The 17,013-nt window shown below is 38.5% G+C and overlaps 1 protein-coding gene and 2 non-coding genes across 3 annotated transcripts in view; all 3 read right to left on the bottom strand.

Annotated features, from left to right (window-relative positions):
• The window catches only part of CEP295 (centrosomal protein 295), an 80,222-nt gene that overhangs the window by 30,992 nt on the left and 32,217 nt on the right, over window positions 1-17,013 (bottom strand). Inside the window, exons 16-20 of the mRNA XM_036742784.1 lie at window positions 8,864-9,041; window positions 8,569-8,712; window positions 5,642-5,848; window positions 1,186-1,292; window positions 520-667 (exon numbers count right to left, since the gene is read on the bottom strand). Coding sequence (XP_036598679.1) covers window positions 520-667; window positions 1,186-1,292; window positions 5,642-5,848; window positions 8,569-8,712; window positions 8,864-9,041 — 784 coding nt within the window. The remainder of the gene's footprint in view (window positions 1-519; window positions 668-1,185; window positions 1,293-5,641; window positions 5,849-8,568; window positions 8,713-8,863; window positions 9,042-17,013) is intronic.
• Window positions 754-823, bottom strand: LOC118840575. Its single transcript, XR_005009751.1, has one exon. It is a non-coding gene; the product is annotated as a small nucleolar RNA U2-30 (small nucleolar RNA).
• Window positions 972-1,054, bottom strand: LOC118840576. Its single transcript, XR_005009752.1, has one exon. It is a non-coding gene; the product is annotated as a small nucleolar RNA U2-19 (small nucleolar RNA).

Consider the following 17,013-nt stretch of genomic DNA (forward strand, 5'->3'; position numbering starts at 1 on the left):
TGAAAGATACAAAAAAAGCAGCCTCAGAAAAGCACACAATTTACCAGGAAGGCAGATTTACATGAAATAACAAAGAAAAAAATCAATTGCATACAATCAAATGCAAAATTGTGCAATAAGAATCTAGAAAATGTAAAGCTCATTGGAGTCTGGGTTTGGTTAGAGAAGGCATCATGGAAGTGTGACTTGAACTGGGCCCTAATATAAAGTATTCATAGTGGCAAGGATGAATAAGGTCATTAAGGAGAAGGGAGGAACAGAATAAACATATTATATATATAAAAGAATATATATGGAAAGAGAATTGGCCTAACTGGACTGGAATGGTTATGTTAGGAATTATGAAGATAAGATGGGAGAATTAATAATAAAGAATCTTGAAGGCCAGATTGAGAATGGTGAAATTTAATTGATAGAGTCTTAAGAAGGTAACAACATACAAAATGGCCTTGGGGAAAGGGAAACAGATACCCATGCTAGTATTTTCATTTATTTGGGCTCACATTAATGCACTGTTACCTGAATTTGCAAACTTTAAATGAGACTTTTCATTGCTTAAGAAGCTTCCACTAGACACTGTTAATGAAGATGACTGGTCATCTTGTAGCTCCTGTGCATGAGACTGGGAAACAAGGTCATTAGTGGACCATGGTATGGATCGCACTATCTAAAAAAACAAAGCAAACAAAAGAACAAGAAATCACCCCGCTGTCCACATCATGAAGAAATCACTGATAGTAGTAGTATCAATTCTGAGCTCAGTTCAAGTGTAGAAACCTTCACAATTAAAAGGTCAGCAGAAAAGGTGTTTTCATCACTGCCCAGAATCGAGTAACCTTACACACACACACACACACACACACACACACACACCCTCACTCAACAAGTTTCACATTCTCACTTGTCCACCTTCTCACTCACACATCCCAGACCACAACTTCTTCTCACAAACCATCCTAACTTCTGTTGCTTCTCAGAAACACATACAGATCATGCACTACAAAGACCAGAAGGTCTTGTCATGCTCATATTTGGCTATTTTTCATCACTGATCTACCTCAATGAGAGGAGATCTCAGAGGACACCATATTCATGGTTTGTAATTTAAACTTAACAAGACTATTTAAAAAAACACGTATAAAGTATCTCTTCAAAAGCTACACTGTAATCTTCTTTATTACCAACCTTTTTTGGCTTAAAAGCTGAACCAGGATACACAGGTACTTGCTGCTCCAAATCAGCAGTATAACTGAGTAACCCATGATTCTCAATTACAACATCCTTGGCCTGGCCTGAATATGAAAATTAAAAGTGGAATTTTAAGGTAGAGTTTAATTCCATCTCAACTTAATTAAGAAAACATTAAATCTCCACTACATGTAAGACACTGTACAAGGTGTGTCCTATATATTATTAGGCAGGACATGAATCCAGGTCTTCTCTATCGATTATTGCCATACTGCCTCTCTGGCAACACAAACATAAAAAATAATAGTCCTTACCCACAATAAATTTACAATTTAAAAAGAGGAAAAACCATCCATGCAAATAAACGATTCTACATGAAATATGACAATGGCAAGAGATCTAGACATTTCAAAAAAATTTAGGGAGAAAGGTATCACTTTCAGCAAAGACTTTTGGAGGTGGCAGCTGAACTGGGTTTAACAGAAAAGAAAAATTCCAATAGGTAAAAAAGAGGTAAGTGTATTCTTGAATCCCCGTTAATGCTAATATCTTCCACCTGTTGATTAACTCCTATTTACTCTGTATGTATTGTGTGTACATAGCTGTTTTCATGCTGTCTCCTCGTTAGATTGAGGTCCTTGTGAGCAGTGACTCTCTTGCCTTTCTTTGTATCCCCGGAATTTTGCAGTGTCTGGAACATAGCAGTTGTATAATTAATCCTTATGGACTGAATGCAGGATGAGATCAGAGAACATTTTCAACAATGCTCTGAACTGATAACTCTAAACACACATATATAACCCAAATAACAGTCACAGCCTCGCTCAGGAACCATCCCACTTAAACTCTTCCCCTCTTCTCCCAGTATAGTATGCTTCGGACACAGAGTATATGAAGAAGGGTGGTGTGCAATAAGGCTGGAAAGGAAGACTTGAGCCAGATCAGAAGGAGCCTTAAATAACTGGTTAAGGAGTTTATATTTTATCCTACAGACAAGAGAGTCACTGAAGGTTTCTAAATAACACAGACAGACATGGACTATTTTTCTCTCCTTTCTTAGGTTCACAGAATTTTAGGGCTAAAAGTCTAAAACACCAGTAAGTCCAACTCACTCATTTCACAGATGCAAAATGATTTGTAAAAGGTTGTTACAGAGTTAATGCCATAGATGTGCCTAGAAATCAGGTCTCCTGACTCTGAGACTCCTGCATTTTCCTATATGCCATAGCACACACTCATAAGGTGGCTGAATAAGATAGAGTATGGTTTCTGGTTATGGAATAGAATGAAGATAATTGGCTCAGAGATTTAAACAAATGAGTTCAAGTACATTAAACTGTGGGTAATTCAAGGCTGATTATTGGAACTGTAGATAACTTCAGTCCCCTACTTATCATCTTTCTTCTCAATTCCACTCTGGCTATTATAATTTCTACGCTATTTAAAACTTCTAAACTAATCCTAAGACATGCAAAGATAAAAATAAGGGACAAAATTCAACAGTCATCAATTCTGTTTTCTACTATCAGATCCATTAACACTAAGTAGAAGAATCAGGAGCAAATGTTCAAAGTGTTAGCTAAATTAAGATGTGGTAATTACTTAGGGATTCAACTAAATAAATCAATAAGCAAACTACTACTGGGCAGCTACTATGTAGTACTTTATGTACTACAAAGCACTAAACTAGAGACATGGGGTGGGAAGAGATTCAAAAGTGGCAGTATAAACATGTTATTCTATCTGTCAGTAATTTGCAATACAGTGGAAAATTAATATTATAAAATAATTTCAATATAGTTAAATGCTATTGTGGCTGATAACTAACTGCAAGTACAATAAAAGTATATGTTGCAGTAGGTTAGCATTTCATCAAGAACAGAGAACCAGAGCTAGCTGGAGAAGGATGGGTAGAATTAGCAGAGGAGAAAGGAGATTCCACATAGGGGGACCTGTAGAAGGAAAGGTACAAATTGGGAATGGTACATGAAGGGACCCACTCATTTAAAGTGAGTCCTGTGCTTTCAACAACAAATCAAGTAAAGCAAAATTAAATCTGGGGCCTATAAAAGATGAAGATATTGTAACAATCAGCAGGGATACATGGACAAAAATAAAGTAATCCATGCTTTCAAAGAGTTTATACTCTGCTGAGGAGTAAAAGATGTAAATAGGTAAATTCCAGAGGGACAGGATTAACAACTGGAAGCATCGTGGAAATTTTCAGAGAGGAAGCTGCACCTTAAAGACTTCAAAAATTCTAAAAGGCAAGGATGAGAATATGCTGCCAACAGTCTACACAAATGTAGAGATGGAAGATAGTGTTTGGGGAATTCAAATAAGCCAATTTACCTACAATGTACTGTGTATAAAGGGAAGTAATATGAAAGAAGTATAGAAAAGTAGATCTTGGAAACAGATTATGGAGTGCTTTACAGGCCACACTGAATATTCTAGCCTATAAGCAATAGGGAAACACCTCAGATCTTTGAGAAAGGGACTGGCATGATTAGATCTCTCTTTTAGGAGTATTACCTTGGTAGAGAATGGAAGCAAGGAAACTACTAAGAGAGATTATTGCAATAGTCTAGGCAAGAGAAGATGAAGGTCTGAACTAGGGATGTGGCTATATAGAAAGAACAGGAATGACAGCGATATTATGGAGGTAAAATCAGTAAGACTTGGCAATTGACCAGGCTTGGGGGGCAAGAGAGAGTGAAGAATTAATAAATACCAAATATCAGGATTTTGGTTCTCTAGACAAAACTGATTTATACTCAGAGCTAACTCCACAGCTTCATCCCAAAATGATGGAGTGAATAAGACGTACACAAAAGATATTCTGCAAGTAGAGCAAGCATTCACATTCTAATCTTTGATTTCCTGGAGTCTCAGGCCCTTTATTATCTTTGGCTTAAAAAAAAAAGGCTTAAAGTCTCAGATACTTTGAAACCAAGAACTCTAGACAACCCTCAAGAAGAGTTAAAAGTGATTCAGTAAATAGCAGGGAACAATTAAAGGAGTAAAGCTGGGGAAAGAGTCAAAAATAACTACTGGGTTTCAAGTTTAGAAAATAGAATAAGCATCCAAGCTATTCTTGTCACACAATTTGAGTTAAAAGTAACTCCACATGTTACTGATTCCAACCTATATCTTACCACTAACATTTCCTACAATCTATTTGACAAATATTTATTCTGCCCTACTTGACTACTTCCAGTGAAGGTCTTCAATGACCTCTCTCAAAGCAGCTCATTCCACTTTGGGATAAGTCTAATTGTAAGGATGTTATTCCTTGCATTGAATCTGAATTTGCCTCTGACAACATCCATTCGCCACTTCAATTCTGCCCTCTGGACTGCAGCAGAATGACTATCACTAGGACATTACAGGTCCTAAGAAGCATACTGTTCCTGCCTGAGCAAGGATGCCTGGCATAGTAGACAGAGATTCAGCCTGAGAATCAGGAAGAACTGGTTCATGTCCTGCCTCAAACACATACTGGCTTTGTGAATGAGTCATTCACACATAACCAATTAATAAGTATTTATTAAATGCCTACTATTTGCTAGGAATTGTAATAGGTGCTAGGGACACCTAGAAACATAACACCAAATAATTTAGTCATCTATAATTACGAATACTATCTAAGAGGCAATAAAAATAGACTACTTGTGTCGGAAGGGAGGGGAAACAGGGAACTGAAATGGTATTTGAGAAGTGGTAGGGAGTAAGCAATTAGGATTAGGGTAAGGGACAAGGAATAAGTTACTTGAAAAAGAAAAGAAGCAGGAAACTGGAAATAAAGAAAAGGCAAAAAACCGCTAGCAACAGGGATATGCAGCAGAACTTAACATAAAGGGTGTCTTAAAATATAGTTATGTGTCAAAGTAGATTTTTCCTCTACAGCTTGAGAATTATGGTATAGTACAGTCAAACCTGCATTACCTAAAATAGATGTAAATGGGAGTATTTTGGTAGACTAAGAGTTCACAGAATTATAGATTATGGGTTAGAAGCAATCTAACCCATAAGTGATCTTAGAGACCATCAAGCCCAACCATCTCATTTTATGGATGAGAAAACTGAGCTTCTGAGAAAAGAAATGTTCTACCCAGAGTTCCTGTTATTTACTGACGCTATTTCTTCCTAATCTGTTAAGAGGTATGTTTAACACTCAAAACATGTGCAGGACATTAAGAGATATAATAATAAAGATAAACGATAATCCTTACCCTCTAAAACGTGAACCTACTTGGTAAATAAGACTAGCACACGCAAAACAATGCAACCATATTACAGTCCAGTGCTAAGTAGTATAGTTTAAAAATAACTGCTTAGAGAAGGGATGGACTATGATGGTATTTGTTGTGAAGGTGAGGCTTTAGCTGAGCTCTGAAGGATAACAAGTCTATTAGTCAACTTATTCATATCTTACCTGATTGATACATACCATCATCACTACCTCTATCAACTGGCTTTGCAGGCTGCAGGTGACTACCCTGATTACTGTCTTGTGACGTATCCTCCAAACTCAGATATCGGCTTATTGAAATCCTGACAGGATCTCTATCATGATCAATAGTTTCTTCATGGTTGCTAGAATCCAAGTCACTTGAAGGTGATCTGGAAACAGCCTCTCTATAACATTCTCTCTTCTCTGAAATTAAAAGTGACTAAATCAGTAGACATTGATCTATACAGCACAAGATGAAGGTTGGATGGTTAGATAAAAATTTCTATGAAAAAGACCATGGAATTTTGGGAGATTGTACATCTAATATGAATGAGCAGTGAGTCATGAAGGCTATTATATGCAAATAAGGTTGATCTTAGGTTATGTTTAGAGAAGTATAATGTTCAAAATGAAGAAAGTCCCATGGTATTTTGCCCTATTCAGATCACATCTTGAGTTCTGTGTTGAGTTCAGGGTACCATATTTTATAAAGGCATGGATCAATTTTATGTCCAGAGAAAGGATTGTAGCACAGTGAAAAGATTTAAGATTAGGCTACACAAGGATCATCAGAAGGAATTGAGGATGTTTAGTCTAGAGAACAGATAGATTAGAAGGGACATGACAGCTCTCTCCAAGGATCTGAAGGGCTGTCACAGGGATCTGAAATCATGTATGTTCTGCTTTGCTCAGGGAACAGAATTAGGATTGATGAGTGGAATCTGAAAAGAGCAATGTCTTGACTCACCGTAAAGGATTTCTGACAATTAGAGAAGATAAATTGTAATGATCTGCCTCAAGAGGTAACAGATTCCCTAATAAGAGTGGAGATATTAAAGCAGTAGTGAGCTAACTGCTCAACTTGTGGGAATGTAGTCCAGGAATGCTTGCTCAGGTGTGGGTTCCTCCCAACTCTGGCATGCTTTGATTTTAAACAAAAGGTTTCCTTATTTGCTTGTAGAAGTTGCTCAAACTAAAATATCTTAGTTTACAGGCATAAACGAAGCTCTCTAAGACTTTCTGACTTAAGCACCCTCAAATGCTTAAGTGTCTTAAATTACTATAATTCAATTTTCATAAAATATATATGCTATATCTCTATCTGGTGACTCTAAGTTGGTATACTACACTCCAATAAAAAACAAGACTTGCTAAGTGCCTATTTTGTAGACGTCACTGTATTACGAACAAAGACAATAACAAAACTGTCCTTGATCTCAAGAAGCTTATATTTTGGGGAGGGAGACAGCATGCAGTATATACAGAAATAGTACAAAAAGAGTAAAAAGGTAATTTTAGGAATGAGGGCACTAGGAACTGGGGGAATCATGTAAGGTTTCCTATAATTGGTATATGAACTCAATTTTGAAGGATTCTAAGAGGTGGTATGAGAAGGGAGTTCATTTCAGCTGCAGCAGACAGCACAGGAGATAGGAGACAGAATGCTGTGCATGAGGAACACCCAGAAGGTCAGATTGGCTAGGCTATAGAATGTGGAAAGGAGGATAACGCAAAAGGAGACCAGAAAGACAAGTTGGGGCCAGGTTGTAAAGGGTTTTATATGTCAAATACAGGTGGTATTATTTGGTCCTCTAAGCAAGAGGGAGCTACTGGAGTTTACTGAGTAGGAGAATGATGTAGTTAGACAACAGAAAAATAAACAAAATATAATTTCAAAAGGGTGAAAAAAAAAACTAACTGGGAGAAATCAGGAAACATTTCTTTTGGAAGTGGTACTAGAGCTCAGTCTTAAAGGAAGCTATGGATGCTAACTGGTAGAGATGAGGAGGCAGTGCATTCCAAAAATGGGGGACAGCTTGTGCAAAGGAAGCGATAGGAATGGAATACTGAGTTATGGTAAAACCTAATATGGCTTGAACACAGAGAACATGAAAAGGAGTAATATTTAATAAGACTAAAAAGGTAGATGGGAGGCAGATTATAACGGGTTTTGAATGCTAGACTGGATGGATGCTAGACTAGTTTTTTGTATTTTATCTCAGAGACTACTGGGAAACATCAGACTTCTGCATAGGGTAATGATACGGTCAAGTCTTCCTAGAAATGTTAAATTGGAAAATACATGAAAGATGGATTACAGAGAAAAAAAACGGAAACCTAAGTAGCTACTGTAATAATCAAGGGCAGGTAGGTGCATAGTGGATAGTGTGCTAGGCCCGATGTCAGGAAGATTCACCTTCCTGAGTTGAAATATGGCCTCTGACACTTACCAACTGTATGACCCTGGGCAAGTCACTTAACCCTGTTTGCCTCAGTTTCCTATTCTGTAAAACAAGGTAGAGAAAGAAATGGCAAACCATTCCAGTATCTTTGCCAAGAAAACCCCAAATGGGGTCACAAAGAGTATGACACAACTGAAAATAACTCAACAAGAACAATTGTATAATCTAGATGAGATGTAATAAGGACATGAACTATAGTGGTGACTATGTAAGTGGAGAAAAGGGAATGGATGAAAGGCATTATGGATAGAGGCAGAGTCAACTGAATGAATATGGGAGAGAGAAGGGCAAGTCAAAGATAAAGCTGCAAACTTGGACAACTGAAAGAATGGTATACCCTCAAGAGAAACACATAAATTCAGTGAAAGATGACTCAACAGGAGGAAGGAGAATGGTAATATCAATTTTAACCCTTCACATGCATATTTAAATAGCAAATTTATCATAGCCCAAGTTCCTAACTATAATCGGCATAACTGATTTTATTTTTTCATTCTAAAGATGACTTACTTTAAACTAATCCATTGTTTGTTAGGGGAAAAAAGAGAAATGGGATAGGACATGAAACGTACAATTCAACAACTATGCTAAGTAAATATGCCTGGAATTATGTTAACCCTTTATATGGCATTAGAAGCTTACCAAATTTAAAAAATTTGATATTAGTGGATGTGTCCTTACCTCTAATAGAAGCTCTGCCACTTTTTGGTGATTCCACTTCTTGAATAGCACTAAGTTCATGCTGATTTAAATCTAGTCCTGCTTTGATTTTTGCTACAGGTGGTTTTGAAAGTCTCTGCCTTAGTTCTCTGCTTTGCAGCTGACCTGTCAAACCAAAATATTATACACATCTATACTTTAAACAGCAAATAATATCAATATGTGATAAATCTTCTACCCAATTAACATAAGATGGACAGGAAACTGTCATAATTGAGACAAAATCAATAAAATAAAAACAAATCTCTTTCCTTACCAGTGTGCTCATCTGGATTGATATTTTCTGAAAGCAATTCACAATCATCACATTTGCTCTTATCTGCAAGATTAAGTTCTTCCTGATGATTTCCTTCTACATTTTGTGACAGAAATAACGGTGCGAATTGCATTGTCTTTTGTGCTTCTTTCACATTTTGGGGTGTGGACTTATTTGCCTTTAAAAAAAACAGGAGGAGGAGAAGAAATCATTTGAATGAACCCATGAGTTCTTTCCTGACTTCAGAAGGAACCAATCTGTCTTCCAGTCCTTCCCTAATTAAAAAAACCCAAAAAACTCCATAGCCGCTATCAGATTGGAATTAAAGATCCTGGAGACCATGATTCATGAGGCTTGCACTCCAGCTCTTTCTTCTTTCACCAACGGGAAACTCAAAAGCTTCTATCAGAGAACTGGGAGCAGATGCTTTGTGAGGGCAGCACTCCAACCCTTCACTTCCCCCATCGGGAAACTCCAATGCAGCTATCAGAGAGAGAACACTCAGGAGTGGTCTGTGAGGACACATACCAAGAGGCCAACATTCCAACTCACAAACATTGTGACTGGAACTTTAGAACCAATTAATTCTTCAAGTTTCTCTACTGACTAAATCCTACCAACTCAGCATTTCTACTCCCATACTACTTAAAGGTCTCTGCTACCTATCTCTTAATTAACCACTTCCCTAATCCTCATTAGTTTTTTACATATTTTATTGATTTTTAAAAATAATTTCCACAATTTTACAATGACCTCCTCCCTCGTAACAAGGTATGCTTAAGTAAAACAAACCCAATGGCCAGATATGATAATACATGCCTATCCTATAACCATAGCCTATGTCATCTTTAGATTATACATCAACAAAATGTGGGGTTTTGTTAACTCTTTGATCTCTTTTGTTTTACTGGTTTGTATAATCCATTCACACTTAAGGTTTTGATTAAGTTCATTATTTGATTGTTACCTCCTTTCTCTTCAAGTTAGCAAGTCGATCCTATGATTAGTTTTGATTACTGTTTTGTTATAGTCGACTCCCATTAGTTTTTTCCTTGTTCCCATTTGCCCATCCTGTCCTAAGTGCCTTAAGCAGATTAAAAATTTGATTTCTTTTTTTCTATTTATCTGTCATTCCTTTTCTAAATTATTCTTTTTCCTTACCCAACTAAGTGTGGGGTTCAAAATTTTTGCCATCACAGAAAGCTTTGAATACCAGCGCTAATTTATACTTTGACAAATGACGCTGGAAAAGCCATTGGAGGGTCTGGAGTGAACATATGACATGATGGAAGAGGTACAGCAGCAGCAGCAGTATGAAGAATATATTGGGATAGTGGCACTGGAGCAATAAAGATGCTTTATGTTTGTCCACTTCCACGTTCATGAACTCTGAAATTCCATTCTCTGATCACAGTCTGTTGTCATTCTTCCTTTACCTCCACCTTGCAAGGCCAAATTCTGTTCTTCATTCTCACCAAGGCTTTCAATCTCTGATCTCTTCGGTTCTTTCCCAGGACATCATCCTTCACTGGCTATGCTCTCCTTGATACACTAGTTCAAACTTTACACTGTTAAATGTTCTCTTGAGGATTACTTCTACCATGGTCTGCCTTAATTCCTACAAACATGCTGCTGAACAAAGCTGGAGAAAAATCACACAACTGTTCTAACTGGGTCCACTGTAAATGTTACATAATTTCAATTGAGTCTTCACTGAGACAAGGTAATCTTTTGACATCTGACTCACTATCCCACCTACCACAGGGTTTTCCAAGTCTTTTCATCCCTTTTCTAAACCTTCTATGGCTCCCTCTCCCTTTTAGCTGAGAACTCTGCCTCACGTTTTACTGGAAAAAAAAATGATGCCTTTTACTGGAAGCTCCTTCTTCCTCATATCCCATCACTCAGATACTTCCTCCAACTCCCTTTTCACCTGTCTCATTTAGAAATGGCCCTTCTCAAGCAAATGCCTCTACTTGCACAAATGCTCCTATTCTATCCCATCTTATCCAGTGGATTGCTTTCTCTATTATCTCCACTCTCACTTATCCTAAAGCTCTTCCTACCTAATGGCTGTTTCCCCAGTGCCTACAAAAATACCCACGTCCTCCTATCCTCAAAACACCTTCACTTGATCTAGCCATCCCTGCTAGCCAATGTCTTATATCTTTCTTCATGTTTGCAGCTAAATTCCCTGAGAAGGATTTTTGTAATAGGTGCTTCCATTTCCTTTCTACTCATTCTCTTTATAATAAATACTCTATAGTCTGGTTTCTGGTCTCATCCTGAAACTCAAACTGTTCTCTCCAGCTACCAGTTATAATTGTCAAATTCAATGACCTTTTCTCAATGCTCGTCCTTCTTGACTTCTCTGCAGCCTCTGACACTTGTTGATCCCCTTCTTTTCCTTGATACCCTCTTTATCTACTAATGTACCCTAGTTCTCCTCAGTCTCCTTCGCTAGAATTTATATTAGTCTTGTTTAATGACTGTGGGTATCCCTTAAAGGTCTATCTTGAGCCTACTTCTCCCTCTATATCATTTTACTTGATCATATCAACTTTTATGAATTCAATTACCATCTTTTTTGCAGATGATTCTCAGATCTATTTATCTAGTCCTCACCTCCAGAATCACATTTCCAACCTTCTACTGGACATCTTAAATGATGTCCTGTCAACATGTGAAACTCAGTAATGTCCAAAACCTCCTTCCACTATTATGAAAATCCCCACCATCCTCCCAGTTCCCCAGGCTCACAACCTAGGAGTCATTTTCAATTCCTGTTGATTCTACCTTCATAATATCTCTTCTATTCATTCCCCTCTTTCCTTTAACACTGCCACCAACTTGGTATAAACCTTCATCACTTCACATCTTAACTACCATGTCACCATCAAATTCAGTAAATTCCAGGGTTTCCCTATCACCTCCTGGATCAAATCTTCTCCACCTCGAGGCTTCCTCCAAGTCCTGGTAAAATGGTACTTTCTACAAGAAGCCTTTCCCAATCCCCCTTAATGCTAGTGCCTTCCCTCTGTTGATTATTTCCAATTATCATACAAACATGAATGTATGATTTTTGTATATAATTGTCTGCATACTGTCTCCCTAATTATACTATGAACTTTGTACTCCTAGCACTTAGCAAAGTCTCTGACATACAGTACACATTTCATGAACGATTTTGACTTGTCTTTTGCCTTTGTAATCTCAGAATTTAGCATTATGCTATGCTCACCATACCCATTTAAAACATGTTTTACTTCTTGAAAATCAATTAAGAAATCATTACAATAATAAAGGTGATCAGGGCCTGAACAAGGATGATGGTAGTGCAAACATACCGACGGTTGAGAGAGGGGCGTCAGTGGACATTAGCGTCACAGCTCAGTATTCAACATGCATGGGAGTACCTTCCAGAGGTAGAAAGTGACACAGTAAAAGGGGAAGGAATTACTTAGATATGAAGTAAAGAAGCAACAAGGACTAGGGAAGAGAATAAGGATGAAGAGTTTGAAGTGGTTTGCCATTTCCTAGAAAAGAAATAGCATTTTAAATTATTACATGCTTAGGTTCTATTCTGTATTATAGTTAGTTATCTATTTGTTTTATATGTCCTACTATATTAGAAACTACCTGAGGGAAGGAACCACTTCAAACTCATCTTATGTTTTCCAGTGCACTGTCTAGTAAGGTGTTCTATACACAACAGCTGCTTGATCCATGTCTGAAATCCAATTATTCAGTATATAGTCACTGAAACTGCTCCATACTCAAAAAATCAAGCTCACTGAATAGAGGAAACATCTGGCCAATGTTACTGAAGTTATTACTTTATACACTTTGAAGGATTTATGATCTTATTAATATGGGTATTCCCTGTAATAGTTCAAGATCATAGCTCATCAACTCAAACAACAAGCAACTGGCCCTTAACCACTGTGGCTGCCCTCCCCTGCACACATTCCAGTTTTATCCCTTTGAACACATGGCACTCAAGACTACGTACAATTTTCTAGATGTGAACTGACCAGGGTAAAATACAGGGGGATTATTAATTTCCTCACTCTGAAAACTATATGTATCTATTAATATAGTCTAATGTTGCATTAGGTATTTTTATGTCACTTTTTTTTATGCCCTTGCCCTGCTGAAAAAACTTTAATGATGCCCCACTGTTAACTCTTACTTAATTTGCACTCTAATAAAATCCTGAGGTCTTTTTTACACAAATTGCTAACCATCTATGTCTGTCCCAGGATGTATTTCATTAACAAGTGTCCCTGTTCCTTAAATACAAATAAGCCTGAAGCATGTTTGAGGTTTTATTATATGATCAAGATTACTAACTCAGAAAGAACTTGTTCCAGAGACAGGATTCAGACTTTCAGACTATGTTCAGAAAAAGATGTCAAACTGATATCTAATAGGGGGCAGAGCCAAGATGGCGGATGGAAAGCAAGGACTTGCTTAAGCTCTGCCCCAAATCCTTCCCAACACCTATAAAAATGGCTCTAAACAAATTCTAGAGCTGCAGAACCCACGAAATAGGATAGGGAAGCAGGTCTCCAGCCCAGGAAAGCCTTGATAGTCACTGGAAAGGGTCTATCGCACAGTGCTGGGGAACAGAGCACGGTCCACACCAGGACCAACCAGACCAGGGGTCAGGAGGAGCAGGCCTGAGGGCCATGAATCATCGAGCTGTGGCAGTTACCACACTTCTCGACCCACAAATGCCGAAGTTCATGGAGCAGGTTAGTTGGCAAACTGCTGGATAGGGGTGTCAACAGTCTGGCCTCACCCTGGGGGTAGCGGAGAAGGCATGGCACTGGCAGGGGCAGCAGCAGGAAGCTCCTGCAGCTGCTTCCAGAGCTCCAGCATTAGCTGCTTCTGGAGTCCCTGGCTCACATGGTGGGAGGAATCAACCAGCGGATTGGAGTGGGAGTGCAAGGAGCACTTTGCTGGTGCAGAGGCAAGTTCTCTTGCTGTGCCCCGGTGGATCTGGGTCACGGTCCTGGTTGGTGGTTCTTGGGGAAGGAGGAGCACTGCTGTGGCAGAGCTTGTGGTGGTGGTGGAGTAGAAGCAGCTCTGAAAATAGTAGCGCAAGGCCCCTAAAGCTTGGGACAAAGTATTCTCTACTCTATAAGCAGTCATACCCTAACAAAAAGCTCAAAGGTCAAGTAGTTGGCTGGGAACACAACTAGGCAGCAAAAAAGGACTCAAACTCAAGACTCTGACTACAGAATCTTTTTTTTTTTTGGAGGGGGGAAGGCAGGGCAATTGGGATTAAGTGACTTGCCCAAGGTCACATAGCTGCTAAGTATGTCAAGTATCTGAGGCTGGATTTGAACTCCAGTCCTCATGACTCCAGGGCCGGTGCTCTACTCACTGCACCACCTAGCTAAACCCATAGAATGTTTTTTTGGTGACAAAGAAGATCAAAACATACAGCCAGAAGAAGTCAACAAAGTCAAAGAGCCTACATCAAAAGCCTCCAAGAAAAATATGAATTGGTCTCAGGTCATGGAAGAGCTCAAAAAGGATTTGGAAAAGCAAGTTAGAGAAGCAGAGGAAAAATCGGGAAGAGAAATGAGAATGATGCAAGAAAACCATGAAAAACAAGTCAATGACTTGCTAAAGGAGACCCAAAAAAATAGTGAAGAAAACAACACTTTAAAAAATAGAACAATCCAAATGTCAAAAGAGCTCCAAAATGCCAATGAGGAGAAGAAGGCCTTGAAAGGCAGAATTAGCCAAATGGAAAAGGAGGTCGAAAAGATCACTGAACAAAATACCACCTTAAAAATTAGATTGGAACAAGCAGAAGCTAGTGACTTTATGAGAAATCAAGATAATATAAAACAGAACCAAAGGAATGAAAAAATGGAAGACAATGTGAAATATCTCATTGGAAAAACCAGTGACATGGAGAATAGATCCAGGAGAGATAATTTAAAAATTACTGGACTTCCTGAACACCATGGTCAAAAAAAGAGCCTAGACATCATCTTTCAAGAAATTATCAAGGAAAACTTCCCTGATGTTCTACAACCAGAGGGTAAAATAGAAATGGAAAAAGAATCCACTGATTGCCTCTTGGAAAAGACCCCAAAAAGACAACTCCTAGGAATATTGTTGCCAAATTCCAGAGTTCCCAGGTCAAGGAGAAAATACTGCAAGCAGCCAGAAAGAAACAATTTGAGTATTGTGGAAACACAATCAGGATAACACAAGATCTAGCAGCTTCTACATTAGGGACCAAAGGGCATGGAATATGATATTTCACAGCTCAAAGGAGCTAGGATTAAAACCAAGCTGAACCAGCAAAACTAAGTATAATGCTTCAAGGCAAAATATGGATTTTCAAAAAAATAGAGGAATTTCAAGCTTTCTCAATGAAAAGACCAGAGCTGAATACAAAATTTGACTTTCAAATACAAGAATCATGAGAAGCACGAAAAGGTAAACAAGAAAGAGAAATCATAAGGGACTTACTAAAATTGAACTGTTTTGTTTACATTCCTACATGGAAAGATGAGGTGTGTAATTAATGAGACCTTTCTCAGTATTAGGGTAGTTGAAGGGAATATACATACATACATATCTATATATATATATATATATATGTATACTCACCCTGTGCCTCTGTCTCTCTCTCTCTCTCTATATATATATAGATATATATATATATAGAGAGAGAGAGAGAGAGAGACAGAGGCACAGGGTGAGTTGAATATGAAAGGATGGTATCTAAAAAAAATAAAATTAAATTAAGGGAAGAGAGAGGAATATATTGAGAGAGGGAGAAAGGGAGAGATAGAATGCGGTAAATTATCTCACATAAAAGAGGCAAGAAAAGCAGTTCTCTTGGAAGGGAAGAGGGGGCAGGTGAGGGGGAATGAGTGAATCTTGCTGTCACTGGATTTGACCTGCAGAAGGAATAACATACACACTCAATTGGGTATCTTACCCCACAATAAAAGTAGGGGGAAGGGGATAAAAAGGAGGGGATAATAGAAGCGAGGGCAGATGGGGGAGGAGGTAATCAAAAGCAAACATTTTTGAAAGGGGACAGGGTCAAGGGAGAAAACTGAATAAAGGGTGACAAGATAGGATGGAGGAAAGTCTTTCACAACATGATTATTGTGGAAGAGTTTTGCATAATGATACACATGTGGCCTACACTGAATTGCTTGCCTTCTTAGGGACAGTGGGTGGGGAGGGAAGAGGGGAGAGAATTTGGAACTCACAGTTTTAAAAGCAGATGTTCAAGAAAAACAGTTGTTTTTGCATGCAACTGGGAAATAAGATATTTAGGGAATGGGGCATAGAAATCTATCCTGCCCGGTGAGGAGGAATGAGTAAATCTTGCTCTCATCAGATTTGACCTGAGGAGGGAATACCATACACACTCAATTGGGTATCTTACCCCACAGGAAAGAAAGAGGAAGAAGATAAAAAAGGGGGGATGATAGAAGGGAGGGCAGACGGGGGAGGAGGTAATCAAAAACAAACACTTTCGAAAAGGGACAGGGTCAAGGGAGAAAATTCAATAAAGTGGGATAGGTTAGGAAGGAGCAAAACATAGTTAATCTTTCACAACATGAGTATTGTGGAAAGGTTTTACATAATGATACACATGTGGCCTATGTTGAATTGCTTGCCTTCTTAGGGAGGGTGGGTGGAGAGGGAGGAGGGGAGAGAATTTGGAACTCGAAGTTTTAAAAACATATGTTCAAAAACAACAAAAAAAAAGTTTTTGCATGCAACTAGGAAATAAGATACACAGGCAGTGGAGTGTAGAAATTTATCTTGCCCTATAAGAGAAGGGAAAGGGGGATGGGAGGGGAGTGGGGTGACAGAAGGGAGGGCTGAGTGGGGAATGGGGTAAACAGAATATATGCCATCTTGGAGTGGGCCGGAGGGTAGAAATGGGGAGAAAATCTGTAATTCAAACTCTTGTGAAAATCAATGCTGAAAACTAAATATATTAAATAAATTAAAGAAAAAAAAAGAAATCTATCCTGCCCTACAAGAAAGTAAGGGGAAAGGAAATGGGGAGGGGAGTGGGGTGACAGAAGGGAAGGCTGACTGGGGAATGGGGCAATCAGAATATATGCCATCTTGGAGGGGGGGAGGGTAGAAAA

Source organism: Trichosurus vulpecula, chromosome 2 (assembly GCF_011100635.1).
Source record: "Trichosurus vulpecula isolate mTriVul1 chromosome 2, mTriVul1.pri, whole genome shotgun sequence".
NCBI lineage: Eukaryota > Metazoa > Chordata > Mammalia > Diprotodontia > Phalangeridae > Trichosurus > Trichosurus vulpecula.